The sequence below is a fragment of the Colius striatus genome, chromosome Z (genome assembly GCF_028858725.1).
Source record: "Colius striatus isolate bColStr4 chromosome Z, bColStr4.1.hap1, whole genome shotgun sequence".
Classification (NCBI taxonomy): Eukaryota; Metazoa; Chordata; class Aves; order Coliiformes; family Coliidae; genus Colius; species Colius striatus.
Window position 1 is genome coordinate 88,378,178 of NC_084790.1, and position 16,056 is coordinate 88,394,233.

Sequence of the window (16,056 nt, forward strand, 5' to 3'; positions counted from 1 at the left end):
CTGCTTGGTTCACTTTTCTGGTAAGCTTTAGGCTCTTTTGGGAAGGAGTCTGCTTTTTTAATTAGAAACTACTTTGGGCAGCGTTAAGTGCTGCTGGGAAGAACACCAACAGGCACATTTTGGGAAAGGGATTAAATGCTCAGGCTTTTGTTCTAATGCAGCATACTTTTCTGTGTGTGTCAGGATGAAACTCGCCCTGCAGACAGGTTCAGTGAGGCTTTTGTTTTTCTTTCTCTGAAGTATCTGTTTCTGACTCCTTCCAGAGCAATGGTATCGGACCAGACCGTCGTGGCTTTGCTTCTGTTCCGACCTTCCTAGTCACAACTCTCAGATACAGCTAGCAAGTCTGTGTCTCACTTGCAGCCATCTAAAGCAGAGGGAGTAGGTGTAGTACAGCCATGCCAGGATAAACCTGTGGGAAAATGTTATTGTTTTTCTGAACAAGCTTCAAGGAACAGAGTCTCAGTTACTGTAATTGAATCATGTGTCTTGCAGCCCTGGAGGGCTTATCAGAGGAGAAAAAGGTACAACTGATACCAGTGACAGCAGAAACTGCTTCTGCTGGATCCTTTCCAGAATTAATTCTGGTGGCTTCTTTTTGTAGTGAAAATGAGCAGTTCAAACAGGGTAAAAGAAATATACAGTAAAAAATACTGTTTATACCAGTGTTCCTCGGGAGCTGAATGTAACAGAGTGATAAACTGAGATTCAGGCTGATGTCCTAGTAAAATGCATCTCAGAAGTTGCTGTGTGCCACTGGAAGCTGACTTTGAGCTCTGTGTAGACCCACGGGGTGAGACAGGTGTAAAAACTCCATTTTTAAGGTATTTATGTTTAACCTTGCACCCTTTTTTTTGTTAAGGCCACAGACATCTCTGGCCAAGAGGTGCTGGCAGTATTGGACACGTTACTGAAAATGAGCGTTTCCCCTTGTGTTTGGACGGACGGTTTTCGGGTCTAAGCAGAATTTCTGTGGAGTATGGATCATTCAGGATTTGAAACGTCTCTGTTCAGCAAGTTGTCTTCTACTTTTATTACTATGATGTTGTTAGTGTTGTCCACTCTTATTCTGCTTTTGTTTGACTCTTATCAGCTCTGACTGGAGTTGGATGCTCTCTGTGTCTGGGTTTGGGCTATTCTTGAGCAGGTACAGTGTACGCCCCCTGTTCTGCTAAAGTCTCACAGCTCAACCTCTTGCCAGCTGTTGCTCTACAAAGTGAATTGCAGAATAAACATTAAACCAATTTTCCTTTTCATTAACAGGAGGAGTCTCGTATCCTGAGGGTGAAGGTGGTTTCTGGCATTGATCTGGCGAAAAAGGACATCTTTGGAGCCAGGTAGGTTCTCTGCACTGGCTAGTTGATGCATTTCAACAGGATGAATGTAGCAGAGCAAGGACGCTGTATAACTGATTGTTCATAAACACGCTGAGACGTCCCGTCACTCGGTTACAGCCAGTGCAGGTTGTGGGCTGTGTGTTGGGAAGGAGGCCGTTAGTCACGGCAGGGGCTGCCCATGCCCTCCCCCACCACAGGAAGCCCCTCTCGAGTTCCCCATCTGCCACAGCTCTGTGAGTGCCTGAAGCTGGACAGCTCAGGCTTTGGCAGTATTTGGCAATGGTTAAAATGACTCCTGGCTGCCTCCCCAGGCGCCCCCTGTAATGGAAGAAGGACCAAAAGCCAGCAGTACTTTCTGTCCTGTTTTGAGGAAGCTGTGCTCATCTTTCTGGCTGTCAGTACCAGTCTCTCAGGTGCCAGGCATCGATGTCAGTAGCCAGACTGGGAGTTGTCTGGGTCTCGGACTCATCCAGGTGCCACTCTTGTGGTTCCTAAGAGTGGTAAAAAGGCAGTGGATGGTAGAAAGGTTTAGAGAGAAAGGCACTAAAAGCATTGTCTGCAGTTCAGCTCAAGCCACAAGAAGGCTAGAAGGAAGTACTCATGCAGAAAAGAGCTGAGTCAACTGTGCTGGCCTAGTGCTTTTTCTGTTAGACTACATCAAATCCAGGTTTTAACACCATTGTGGGTCTTGGATTGCTGAGTTTTACACTGGGGGCTCGGGAGGGAAAAGAGAAGCTTTTGGAGCATGTGAGGTTGTCTTTATGTGATTGCTTCTCTGTTCATCTGTGTATGAGAAGATGGGGTGGACAGACCATAGTTTGCACTGGGCCAAAATAACAGCTATCAAACAAGAAAACTGGTTTTAAATGGAGAGGTAGAGAGACAATCACCTTCTATGTTCTCAGTGTTTTGTTTTGGAAGAATTGGTTACAGCTGTGGGAACAGCTCTTCTCCAAGTCTAGGCTCGCTGTGCCATGACTTAAAGAACCCAATCCAGGTATCAGCGAGGAGAGAAATGGGTTCTGCAGCCAAAATGAGCTGGAAAGCATGAGTTTATTTTTTTCCTGAAGGTTAATTCAGGTCTGACATTCTTGCTGTCTCAAGTCTAAGTGGGAGGAAATTTACTGCAAATGCTCCAAGCTACTTAAAAGTTTTCTGTCAGTTCCAAATTAGTGGTATCCAATTCAGCTTTTATTGAAATGACTAATTTCTTAATGTATAAATGAGCCTCCCTGTGCATTTTCCTCTATTAATTTAACGACGCTCACAAATTGTTCATTAGCTGGCATGTCTAGCTCGACACTACATGAAAGTAGCAATTAAAAGCTTAATCAACTTGATTTTGTTATTTTGGTGGAATTTGCAACACACATTCCTTTGGTAGCTGTGTGCAGAACGTGGCAACATGGAGCCTTTTTATTTTCTTTCCCCAAATCTGCTGAGTTGAAGAATGGCTTCTGATGCTGACCATAAGCAACAAAAGCAGCAGGTTCTCTGGAGGTGTAGTCAGATACATGGTGCTTGCTGAGGAGATGCAAGGTGACACTGTTGATGTTGTCCCTGGGCCCTGCTGTGGGAGTACTGCTGCTCGCTCACAACATCAGCATCTACCTCAAACTCCTGCAGCTGGCCTTGAAATCATAAAATCACAGAATGGTGGGGGTTGGAAGGGACCTTTAGAGCTCATCCAGTCCAAACCCCCTGCAGAAGCAGGTCCCACCTAGATCAGGTCACACAGGAACGTGTCCAGGTGGGTCTTGAAGCCCTCCAAGGAAGGAGCCTCCACACCGTGCAGTGGAGAGATGCTGCAGTACCAAAACAAACGAGAGGAGGAGTAAACTCTAGAGAAGAGGTTGGACTTCACAGAGAGAAAATTTCTGTTGCAGATACTGACTCTGGAGTGACCATATTTATATGCTAACCTTGCCTTTGCTGAGTCTCATTTAATTTGGCCTTCTCATACGATAACAGACTTTTGGTTTACCTGATACATTTAATTGTCTGGATTTTGTTCCTGCCTTATTTCTACAGCTTTGAACATTACCACTTCTTTTGAAGAAAGCAAAAGCGGTTGGAATATTGAATCTGTTTAAGAGTATATAAGGTTCCTCTCAATATTTATATAAATATTGAAGTGCTGTGGCAGATTCATGGAAGTTGTTTGAGAGAAGCAGGAATTTCGTCAGTGTTCCTTTGATTTTTGGGAAGGTTACAGCTGGGCCCCTGGCCCTGTAGAATCTGCTTCAGCCATACTTCTCACAGAACTTGTGTAAATATGTAGGTGTTGTGTTCAACAGAATTCCCAACATCTGATCAGGAGCTGCTGAGTTGTAAGTGTATCTGTTCTCTTTCAACATGTGTGAAGTTAAACCCAAGTGAAGTCTGAGCTGAATTCTCTTGATGTGGCCCTTAAGTATTTTAAGTAAATTGGTCTGAAGTCAGTAGGATTTCCATAAGACCAGAGAGTTAAAAACATGTTCCCAACTTATGTTTTTAACTTTTCAAGCAGTTCTTCAGTGCAAGTTGAGACTGAGAACATCATATGACAGACTCAGTGCATGCTTGTGCTGCTGCTTTGTCCAGTTTCCAGGAAGTTTTCTTTTTTGTCTGGAGTGCCAGTTTGAGTTTTCTGTTTGTTTTAGGGGCCCTGCCTACCTTGCTGAGATAGTAACATTTCACGCTGCTTGAATCTCAAGTGCAATTTAAGTTGTTACAGATCGTATCATTCTAACATAGCTGTGGATAGTGCATTGTGTAATAAATACTCCATTAACAGCTCTGTTGCTGGTCAATAGGGAGGAGATGATTAAATTCTCAGTTGGGGCTGTGGAGGATAAGTGTGTGGTGTTTGACCTAAGCCAGAGGATAAGGGAAGTTTACAGGTTTTGGAACAGTACATGATTTTTAGCTGCATAGTGTAAGTTCAGGATCCCTAAAATTGGTGTGTGCTTTCTTCTCGTACTGTGGGTTCAGACCCTGACACTCCATTGTTTCCCTCTCCTGTAAATAGTTTCCATGAGATCACAAATCCCTTTCAAGTTGATTTTTGTCATGGTGTAGCTGTTAGCACAGAGCCACAGGCAGTATCTGGTGTGAAAGCCGATCATCTGACTCTGTGGTGCAGGGTGCTGCCTGCCAGGCAGCGCCGGGAGCTGGGACCTTAGTCAGGAGCTGTGGCAAAGGACAAGGGAACCACATGGGCTGTGCTGAGTGAGGACTTTGGTGGGTGCAGAGCACCCCTGGGTGCACACCGAGGTCATAGAATCACAGAATGGGAGGGGTTGGAAGGGACCTTTAGAGATCATCCAGCCCAGCCCCCTGCAGAAGCAGCTCCCACCTGGATCAGGTCACACAGGAACGTGTCCAGGTGGGGTTGGAAACCTCCAAGGAAGGAGCCTCCACACCCTCCCTGGGCAGCCTGGGCCAGGGCTCCCTCAGTTTGTCCTTGTGTTTTAAAAGGTACTGTTTGTGTTCCAGCTTCATCCCATCACCCCTTGTCCTGTCACTAGAGGTGCACTGGGGGAGGGAGGAACCAGTCGAGTCCTGCACTCTCACTCCTGAATGTCCTCTCTGTGCTTGGGACACAAGTTGTCTCTTACACCAGCTCATCTCCTGAAACCTTTCTACTTCCCTCATTCCTGTTCTTAGCTGCACCTCGAGACTCCTGCTCCAGAACTCCCCTTCTTGCCCTCGGGAGGTGCCTGCCCCTGTGTCCTCGCGCTGCCTGGCAGCCTGCTGAAGGCAGGCAGGGTGCTGCTGCGTTTCCCTGGGTGCCAGTGCTCCTGCCAGGCTGCAGGGACATGGTCCCCTCAGCCTCAGGATGTGGCTGGGGCAGCCCAACAGCTCATGGGACCACTGTCCCTCCTGTGCAGAAGGGACGTGCCACTGGGGCTGTGGGTGTCCAGCAGTAGTGGCAACAGAGGGGGCAAGGAGCAGCGCTGTGGGGCAGCTCCACGCAGTGAGTGGGCTCTGTCTTTGGAAGTGTACAAATAATGAGGAAAATAAACATGGGAGAACAGGGGAGAAATGGCTTGGGATTCATCCTGGTGTAGATTTGGATGGGGCTGACTTCCGGGCTTGCTTTGTGTGTTTGCCACTGTTACAGCAAGGAGCACCTAAAGAGACTCTTAGCAGGGTCTGAGGAGTTTGACACACTTGTGGCATCTGGCATGCCACGAAACACGAGATTCTCTGTGTGCTGTTCCCCACCAGCACGTCTGGCTTAGGGACAAATGCTTCTTTTTTCCCTTTTTTTTCTTTTGGGAAGTTGAATCAAGTTGAGGACAAATTCCTGATCTTTGTAGTGTCCTTTTTGAGAGAAAGAAGGTTGAATTGGCTGCTGAATGCTTTAGTGGCACGCTTCAGAATGAGTGAATCTGCAAATGCGTTAGAACCGGGTGTCCAAGCCTCCAGCAGATGTGTGTCTCCAGGGCAGAGTCCTTAGGGGCTGAAGGCTGGGGCAGAACAGGCAGTTACAGTGTAACTGTGCAGGATTAACTACACTGCAGACCTTCCCTCTTGCATCTCGGTGGGTTTTCTCCCCGTTCTAAAAACACTGCCTGGAGGCTTGTGGCATCTTAGAGCCATTTCTCGCCCGAGTCATCTGAGGGGAGTCTCTTTGCAGCGTAGAGCACTGGAGAAACTGATGTGTCTGAACACTGAGACAATGAGGAAAAGTCCATGCCTTCAGTTTGGGGTGTTTTTGGCTTGTTGGATAATTTTGATAATAACTAATGATATATGAGTTCAAAATATATTGAGCTCTGATTACAGTGACTCAAAGCACACTGAAGTGGAGAGTGAAATAGGAGCTACGAGCAAGCCCAGGTGATGGCTGCACGGGCTGAGTTTCATCTGTGTAGTTTTAGGTGAGATGGACACAAGTGGCTACTCAGTTCAATAACGTGTGTTACGTTTTGCCCTGTAAAGTTACAAGTCTTTGACATGATCTGTTGGCTGACAGATGTTGCACACTGAGAGTCTGAGTTCACATTATCACAGAGTGGTAGGGGTTGGAAGGCAGCTTCAGAGACCATCTAATCCAACCCCTTTGGTCTCTTCTGTGTGCATAACTCAGAGACACCCTATGATCTGGTTGCTGTCTGTTGCATTGGTGTGTGTATTTATCACCTGACATATACTGTGTTACACGTTGTTATTTTACATGTACTCCCTTTTCATTCCCTCTCAACCTCTTCAGTGTAGTGTCTTACTGAATTCAGGTGGTATTTGTGTTCTTTGGTGTAACTGAGCAATGCAAAGTGTACAATAATTAATCACAAGTTACACAACATGCTGAACGATTCTTATTCGTCACTGTTTGGTTTTCCTCCCATATTCAGTGTGATGCTGTGAGTATAATCACGGCTGAGGCTGCACTGTGCATGTCACTGCAGGCAGATGCAGTCACTGCCTGGGGAACACTGAAACATAAAATCACTCCTCCTTTCTTCAATGCCTTTGTGTATTACCGAAATCTAAGTACAACCACTTCTCTAGTGCCGTGGTCTATTTGCTGAACACGATCTGCTGCAGTGTCCCTGAAGGTTCATTCCACTTTCAAAAAATATAAGTAAAACACAGCACTGGTGAAGGTGGCTCTGTGCTGGCTGTTGGGTCACTTGGCACAGTGGAGAAACTCTATAAATACACACAAAGGCACTCACAGGTAATAAAGGTGAATGCACATGTATAAATGAGACCAAAAACTCTTCTGATTGTTACTGGTTGTGTGAAATAAAGACACTGTGGTGTAGATGTTCATGGGATCATTTTGGATGGAAAAGCTCTCAAAAGCTCCTGCAGTCTCAGCCCTGCCCTCATCCTGCCCAGCCCAGCACTGACCTACAGCCCTCAGCACCTCAGCTCCTCGGCTTTGCGATCCCTCCAGGGTTGGGCACTCCCCCAGCTCCCTGGGCAGCCTGGCACAGGGGCTGACAACCCTGAAACTGAAACTGGCTGAAACAGTTCTGCCTCAGCTCCAACCTCAGCCTCCCCTGGGACAACTGGAGCCCCTTTCCTCTTGTCCTGTCATTCATTACTGGGGAGCAGAGCCCGACCCCCAGCTCCCTGCAGCCTCCTGTCAGGGAGTGTCAGAGAGTGCTGCTGTGTCCCCTCAGGCTCCTCTTCTCCAGGCTCAACACCCCCATTCCCTCAGCCCCTGCCCAGCCCCTTGTGCTCCAGCCCCTTCCCCAGCTCTGTGCCCGGCTCTGGCCACGCTGCAGCCCCTCAGTGTCCCTGTGGCAGTGAGTGAGGGGCCCAGCACTGACACAGCCCTGGAGCTGCAGCCTCCCCAGGGCCCAGTACAAGAGGACAATCATTTCCCCAGTCCTACTGGCCACATTATTATTAAACTGTTGCTAAACTAACAGTTTTTGAAAGCAAGCGTTGTGAGTATCCTGTAAATTTCTGATTTCTTAGTTGTTACTTTTGCCTTCTAAATCATGAAGTAAGTGGAAATTGTGGCTGGCTGGAAGGTGAAAAAGGTGAAGTGCTTTTCAGTTATTATGGATGTTGTTCATTAACAGGCAGCTAGACCTCTAATGGCGTGACAGCTTGTTATGTGTTGCCCCTGGCTTTAGTGTTTTTACCTGCTCTTTTCTGAAAAGCCTCCAGCCTGTTAGCTACATGGAAGTAATTTTTAATGTTTCAGTAGTGCAAAATGGCAAATACACCAGAGGGAAAACATGGTGTATGTCCCTCCCCAGGGAGCTCCTGAAGGTGGAATAAAGCTGGAGTGTTCTGTATCACAGACATCTCCAGCGACTGAATTCAGCAAAGCCACTTGACTAGATGGCAGTTGCTCAAGTAGGATAGAGTTCACACTATTTCTTCTTCCTTCTTCTAGTTGGAAAAAGAGTATAGGAAACCATTTTTCTGGTGGTTTAAGACTCTTAGAAATGGAACATTCAAAGCAATACAAGCGTACTTTTGAGTCTTGTGCAATGCCATTGTTGATGCAGTTGTTCTGTCTCACCCATGCCTGCTGTCTGCCTCTGCCTTGTGCACGCTGTAGCTGTGTAATTCTCTCACTTGATGTGTTTCGAGTGAGCACTGGACAATCCCAGCTGAATTTCACTAGAAAATCTGTTATGGCAACCAAACAAAAATAAGAATCAAGCAAGAGTTTGTATTCTTGCAGACTTGAATGAATGCCCTAGCAGGCACTGAGGTGAACTGTGATGAGTTCCCATCACCACTGTCCTTGTTTTTCAAATGGTGAATGATCCAACACATGGCTGTGAGTTGATAGGATTGCATTGGAGGGGGCAAGTTTGTCGATATATTCTGAATATATTCTGACAGCTCAATTGGCAATGCAAAAAAAGGCAGTTTTTGTGGTGTAATAGAACTGAATATGTGATTTACAGAATAGGGGGAAGGGAAAGAAACCCACTAAGACTTCATTAAGTCTAAACCAAACTGTACTCTGGAAGGCAAAGAAGTAGCTGAAAGTTGAGAGGCTGATAGTAAGATGAAGATGCCCCAAAGAAAGCAAGACCTTTGACAAGGTAGCATCTGCACTGCTTCAGCTAGCACACACAGCTTGGGCCCAGCCTGTTAAATTAGTATGCTTAAACAAAAAACTGAGGCAGGTCTTTCACTGCTATTGAGCAGTTTTCCTCAAGGGTGATGTTGAGGAAAGGTAAAGATGCTGCAGCCTGTGTAACAAGAAGCTTGAGTTCTGTCTGTGTGCTCCAGTGGCTCTTTCCATCCCTGTGCAGTTCTGTGACCTTCCTCTGCCCCTTTACCAGCAACTGGCTGTAGGGTGACTGGGTTTACACCCAGCTCTCCCTGGCCTGACATTGATCTGGGCAGAGGAGCAGTGGGCTATGGCAGAGAGGGACAGGAGCATCTCTGGCTGTGTCCACAGAAGCAGTTTAGGGCTCTACTCAAGAAAGCACTTGAAAAGATGATAAAATACAGTCCAACCACTCACCTCACTGCCAAGCCCATCACTAAACTAAACTACATCCCTCAGCACCTCATCTATGTGTCTCTTAAATATCTCCAGGGCTGGGCACTCCCCCAGCTCCCTGGGCAGCCTGGCACAGGGGCTCACACCCCTCTCAGGGAAACAGTTCTGCCTCAGCTCCAGCCTCAGCCTCCCCTGGGGCAACTCCAGCCCCTTTCCTCTTGTCCTGTCATTCATGGCTGGGGAGCAGAGCCCGACCCCCAGCTCCCTGCAGCCTCTTGTCAGGGAGTGTCAGAGAGTGCTGCTGTGTCCCCTCAGGCTCCTCTTCTCCAGGCTCAGCACCCCCATTCCCTCAGCCCCTCCCCAGCCCCTTGTGCTCCAGCCCCTTCCCCAGCTCTGTGCCCGGCTCTGGCCACGCTGCAGCCCCTCAGTGTCCCTGTGGCAGTGAGTGAGGGGCCCAGCACTGTTGTCAGAAGAGGTTAAAGCCTGCTCTGAAGAAATGCAGTGGAGAATAGGTGTATTTATTGATCCAGCTTTAGCATCAATTTTGCCTCGTACAATAAGTGACCTGAGGAGCGCTGGCTGCCGTGTGGGGCCGAGGGAAGGGGCTGAGGGAAGGGGCTGAGGGAAGGGGCTGAGGGAAGGGGCTGCGGGCGGCTGTTGTGTGAGGCTGAGGGAAGGGGCTGCGGGCGGCTGTTGTGTGGGGCTGAGGGAAGGGGCTGCGGGTGGCTGTTGTGTGGTGCTGAGGGAAGGGGCTGCGGGCGGCTGCCGTGTGGGGCTGAGGGAAGGGGCTGCAGGTGGCTGTTGTGTGGGGCTGAGGGAAGGGGCTGAGGGAAGGGGCTGCGGGCGGCTGTTGTGTGGGGCTGAGGGAAGGGCTGCGGGCGGCTGTTGTGTGAGGCTGAGGGAAGGGCTGCGGGCGGCTGTTGTGTGGGGCTGAGGGAAGGGGCTGCAGGTGGCTGTTGTGTGGGGCTGAGAGAAGGGGCTGCGGGCGGCTGTTGTGTGGGGCTGAGAGAAGGGGCTGCGGGCGGCTGCCGTGTGGGGCTGAGGGAAGGGGCTGCGGGCGGCAGTTGTGTGGGGCTGAGGGAAGGGGCTGAGGGTGGCTGCCATGTGGGGCTGAGGGAAGGGGCTGCGGGCGGCAGTTGTGTGGGGCTGAGGGAAGGGGCTGAGGGTGGCTGCCATGTGGGGCTGAGGGAAGGGGCTGAGGGTGGCTGCCGTGTGGGGCTGAGGGAAGGGGCTGCGGGCGGCAGTTGTGTGGGGCTGAGGGAAGGGGCTGCGGGCGGCTGCCGTGTGGGGCTGAGGGAAGGGGCTACGGGCGGCAGTTGTGTGGGGCTGAGGGAAGGGGCTGCAGGTGGCTGTTGTGTGGGGCTGAGAGAAGGGGCTGCGGGCGGCTGTTGTGTGGGGCTGAGAGAAGGGGCTGCGGGCGGCTGCCGTGTGGGGCTGAGGGAAGGGGCTGCGGGCGGCAGTTGTGTGGGGCTGAGGGAAGGGGCTGCGGGCGGCTGTTGTGTGGTGCTGACGGAAGGGGCTGCGGGCGGCTGCCGTGTGGGGCTGAGGGAAGGGGCTGCAGGTGGCTGTTGTGTGGGGCTGAGGGAAGGGGCTGAGGGAAGGGGCTGCGGGTGGCTGTTGTGTGGGGCTGAGGGAAGGGGCTGAGGGAAGGGCTGCGGGCGGCTGTTGTGTGGGGCTGAGGGAAGGGGCTGCAGGTGGCTGTTGTGTGGGGCTGAGAGAAGGGGCTACGGGCGGCTGCCGTGTGGGGCTGAGGGAAGGGGCTGCGGGCGGCAGTTGTGTGGGGCTGAGGGAAGGGGCTGAGGGTGGCTGCCGTGTGGGGCTGAGGGAAGGGGCTGCGGGCGGCAGTTGTGTGGGGCTGAGGGAAGGGGCTGAGGGTGGCTGCCATGTGGGGCTGAGGGAAGGGGCTGAGGGTGGCTGCCGTGTGGGGCTGAGGGAAGGGGCTGCGGGCGGCTGCCGTGTGGGGCTGAGGGAAGGGGCTACGGGCGGCAGTTGTGTGGGGCTGAGGGAAGGGGCTGAGGGTGGCTGCCGTGTGGGGCTGAGGGAAGGGGCTGCGGGCGGCTGCCGTGTGGGGCTGAGGGAAGGGGCTGAGGGTGGCTGCCATGTGGGGCTGAGGGAAGGGGCTGAGGGTGGCTGCCGTGTGGGGCTGAGGGAAGGGGCTGCGGGCGGCTGCCGTGTGGGGCTGAGGGAAGGGGCTGCGGGCGGCAGTTGTGTGGGGCTGAGGGAAGGGGCTGAGGGTGGCTGTTGTGTGGCTGAGGGAAGGGGCTGAGGGCGGCTGTTGTGTGGGGCTGAGGGAAGGGGCTGCGAGCGGCTGTTGTGTGGGGCTGAGGGAAGGGGCTGCGGGCAGCTGTTGTGTGGGACTGAGCTCAGCAGGCCGCACCGGGCCCGCCGCGGGCAGCTGGCAGCAGAGGGCACCGGAGAACCTGCTGGCCTCCGCTCTCCTCAGCCGCTGCCCGGGGCTGCTGCTCCGGTGGCTGGCGAGGAAACAAGGCTGCCATGCTGAAATGAGCAGGATTTTACCCGTTTATACCTGCGGTGTTCTCCAGGATGCTCTGGGTAGATGGAGGAGTACAGCCCGAGGCTGAGCCCTGCTGTTGAGGCAGTGGGCACAGCCATAGTTCCTGGGGGTTATGAAACAGTGAGAAATGATTGTCAGCAGATAATTTCTCAGTGGGTATGTTTCTGTGTGCAGATACAAAACCTGCAGTTGATTTTCATTGTTTGAAGAAGGAAGTGCCTCCATTCAGCCACTGACCTACAGGTGAGGGGCCTGAGGACTGGAGAGAGGCCAGTGTCACTCAGGTCTGCAAAACAGGCAGGAAGGGCAACCCGGGAAACGCCAGGCTGCTCAGCCTCACCACCTGGAAAGGGGATGGAACAGTTCATCCTGCATGTCGTCACTAACCGTATGAAGGATAAGCTGGTTGTCAGGGGCAGTCAACATGGATTCATTTACAAAGGGGAAATCCTGTTTGACCAACCTGATGCCTTCTATGAGCATCTTCCTTCTGAGGAAAGGCTGCGGGACCTGGGGCTGTTTAGTCTGGAGGAGACTGAGGAGAGATCAAGGGGACATCTTATAAACATTTACAAATATCTCCCTGGTGGGTGTCAGGAGATTGGGACAGCCCTTTTTTGTGTTGTATCCAGTGACAGGACAAGGGGTGATGGGATGAAGCTGGAACACAAACAGTTCCACTGAAACATCAAGACGAACTGTTTGAGTGTTTGAGTGAGGGAGCCCTGGCCCAGGCTGCCCAGGGAGGGTGTGGAGGCTCCTTCCTTGGAGGGCTTCAAGACCCACCTGGACACGTTCCTGTGTGACCTGATCTAGGTGGGAGCTGCTTTGGCAGGGGGTTGGACTAGATGGTCTCTAAATGTCCCTTCCAACCCGACCATTCTGTGGCTCTTTGATCTTCTAGTTCACCTGCACCTGATATGTTTAATAGAAAAATGTCATAAGGAAAGCCTTTTAGTCTAAAATATTTGAGACACAACTTCTGTCATTTCTTCCCCTCGTGCTGATCACATTAAACCATGAAGTGAACCAGATTGAAATGATCAGCAGCTTATAATTGTTATATATTTTAATTTTTCCTCCAAAACTTGGCAATGCCTCACGTCCTGTATCTGAACGATGTTCACATGTCACAGAATTTCTCAGGATTCATTGTGGATTTATTGCTATTTCTTTTGAACTAATCAACAGGCCCAACATAATTCTGCAGTTTTCTCTGATAAATCAAAGCAAACAGTATTACTCTACTCTACAGCATGAGCCTGTGACTGTGTTTTCATGTTGTAGTTAGGGAAAGCATTCAACAGCCAGAGGTGGTATTTTATTACAAGAGTCCAGCTGGCTTACCCGTTGTTTGTTAGTGCAGTGCTAAACCAGCTGTCTGTCAGACTTAGAGGAACTTTCTTTTGTATGTCAAGTATTTCTTTCTGTCCTAAATTTTCAGGGCTGGGATTGTGCATATACATTTAAGGATGTCCATCACTGTAGATGTCAAATATTTCTTATTGTATTTGCAGTGCTTATGTTGTGTTGATATCCAGTTCTCTTAAACCTCTGCAGATGTCCCAACCGAGCCAAATGTGTGACAGCTCTTTACAGAAATGCCCTTGGAACTCAGTTCTGTAAATTCAAAGTGATCTGTTACATTTCAATACTAATTTTTCCTACCAAAAATGAAAATATTCCTGTTTTTTTTTAAGGAGTCATAAACCCAGTTTTTATTACAGAAATGACATGAGAGCAGGCATTTGTTTGGGGTTTTTTTTAAAGACTTGTCTCTTAGTCATATGCCCCTGTGGGGCTGAGTAAAAGGCAGGCAGAAATTATGGCCTTGAAAGAAGGAAATACTGAAGCATCTCATCAGGGAAAACCTGGCATCTCAATGTTGCAAAATGGAGCTGCTGCTCAATCATTAACTTCTAAAGTTTTGCTTAAGCCTTTCCATTAAACACTGCAGCTTCCCCAAGTCAAGTGTTGTTGATAAGAGCCCCCTTGTCCTTAAGGTGCTCAGTACCTCTCCCTGCACGACTCACAGCATCATGAGCAGAACTAGTAAGGTGGTATCATAGAATCACAGAATGGTAGGTTTGGAAAGGACCTTTAGAGCTCATCCAGCCCAACCCCCTGCAGAAGCAGCTCCCACCTAGGTCAGGTCACACAGGAACGTGTCCAGGTGGGTCTTGAAGACCGCCAAGGAAGGAGCCTCCACACCCTCCCTGGGCACCCTGGGCCAGGGCTCCCTCACTCAAACACTGACACAGTTTGTCCTGATGTTTCAATGGAACTGTTTGTGTTCCAGCTTCATCCCATCACCCCTTGTCCTGTTGCTAGATACCATAGAAAAAAGGGCTGTCCCAACCCATAACTCATTTTTTCACCTGCAATTACAAGTTCAGCTATGTCTGTGCTGATGACATGTGAGTCTAAATGTTGGTGTGGGTCCTGCCTCTTTTGTCCAATATACATGCTATGATTTGTGCTTGGATCTCTCTTTGATGTCCATCAGCTTAAACTTACCTACAACTTTCAGTCTCCCCCTTGGTCTTTGGCACTGCACTGCTTCATGTTTCTCTCTTCAAAGCAACACCGCTGCCTGTGTTCTGTGCCTCTGTCAGTTGTCACTGCATGTCCAGTCTATGAAGTCTGCACCTAAGTTAATGAATTGGACCTCTCCTTGCCTGTCACCATCACACATCTCAATGACTTCCACATCCTGTTTTCCTGGCTGGGGTTGGTACACACGGACTCCTTTGTTGCAGAAGGACCAACTTCACTAACTTGCTGCTTTGAGCCTGCTTTCTTTGACACTGCTGCTCTCAGTTGTCTGAGGTTGCTAGCTGCTGTCAGTGGTTGCTCCCTGAGGTCTATCTCTCAGTAATCCACTGGATTTTTAAACAGGGTTTTGCTTTCTGTCCTTCACATGTTGGTCATCATAAACTGTTTTGGTGGTGAAGCTGGCAGGTGGCTCTCCAGCAGCCAAAGGGACAGTGCTGATACACACCCCTTCATGCTGTTGTTTCCTTGAATTCACCCATCTGTTTCTCTTGTATCTGATCTCATGCTTGGGTTGGCCCCTCCTAGGGTCACAGACCGTCGCTCTGTTCTGTGTTTGAGGAGGATTTGCAGATTTGAAGACTCCACTGCAATTTCTGTTTTGCTTTTGGAGAAATTACAACTGAACCAGTAATTTGTGTAAGTGAAAACCAAAACAATGTTGAGGCTTCAGTGTCAACTTGAGTGACAATAAAGTGTGGTGGCTTGTCATGGATTGTCAGAGACTAATCTGAATGCTGGGGTCTGTGGGCAGACTGTGGCAGGGCTGAGGGAGCCCAGGGCTGATGCTGCTAGTGCAGGCACTTCTGGCATGGATGTCCCCAGGAGGGGACAGCAGCAAGCCCCAATGGTGTGGAAGATGTTGAGACCCTTGTGCCACCCCAGGCAGCATTCTGTTCCTGCAGCTTTACCTCCTAACTGCTTAGATTCCTCTTTTGCAGTTGTCCAAATCTTCACCTAATTGGTAAGAATAAGAACACCAGTAAAATAATAACCTATGGATAAGAATGTGCTGCAGGTTTTTTGGCAGGTCAGACCAGTGAAACAGGGCTGCAAACAGTGCATTTCGCTTTGGGAAGAACTTGGGACAACATTTCAGCACCTCTTGATAGCAGAGCAGTTATTTTTTATTGGTTTAAGATGTGAGGAGATTCTGGTACTACGTAACCACGTCAAAACTAATAGAGCTGCCAGAAGCGTTTCTCACAGCAGCTCACCCTTTCTGCAGCTGCGTGGTGTGGCTGGAGCATGGAGCTGGAGGTGTGTACACCTGGTCAGGTCTGGCAATAGAGGTTCAGAATAGGACTTTGCTGATGAGCAAGACATGTTGATGCAATTAAACTGATTTTTTCTCACTTTCAAGAGGGCTGGCCCCATGAGGTGTGAACTCGTGGCAGTTTAAGCTGACTTCAGCAGTGAGTGCTGTGGTCCCATTTCCCACTTGCCGTGCCCCAATGGTGTGGGTCTTGCACAAGGGTGAGCAGGAATGTATGGTGGTTCAGGGACATGGTTTGGCTGGAAATGAGCATGTGGCTGAAGCTGCTTGGTAGCTCATGGATGTGACACGCCACCTGGCTGAAAGAGGCAGGGCAGGAGGACCACGCTGCCTGATGCTGGGGGGGCCTCTCCATCAGCTGTGTGCGGTGACTAGTGTAACTGTGGCCATGGGTGAGCTGTTCCCAGTTAATGGGAGCCAGTGTCCCTTGAGGTGGTTTCCTGAAGTGGTCAGTTCA

General features: G+C 50.0%; 1 protein-coding gene across 2 annotated transcripts in view; it reads left to right on the forward strand.

Annotated features, from left to right (window-relative positions):
- The window catches only part of NEDD4L (NEDD4 like E3 ubiquitin protein ligase), a 190,127-nt gene that overhangs the window by 41,693 nt on the left and 132,378 nt on the right, over nucleotides 1-16,056 (forward strand). For both annotated transcript variants that reach the window (XM_062019381.1, XM_062019380.1), the window contains exon 2: nucleotides 1,264-1,337. In XM_062019381.1, coding sequence (XP_061875365.1) covers nucleotides 1,264-1,337 — 74 coding nt within the window. The remainder of the gene's footprint in view (nucleotides 1-1,263; nucleotides 1,338-16,056) is intronic.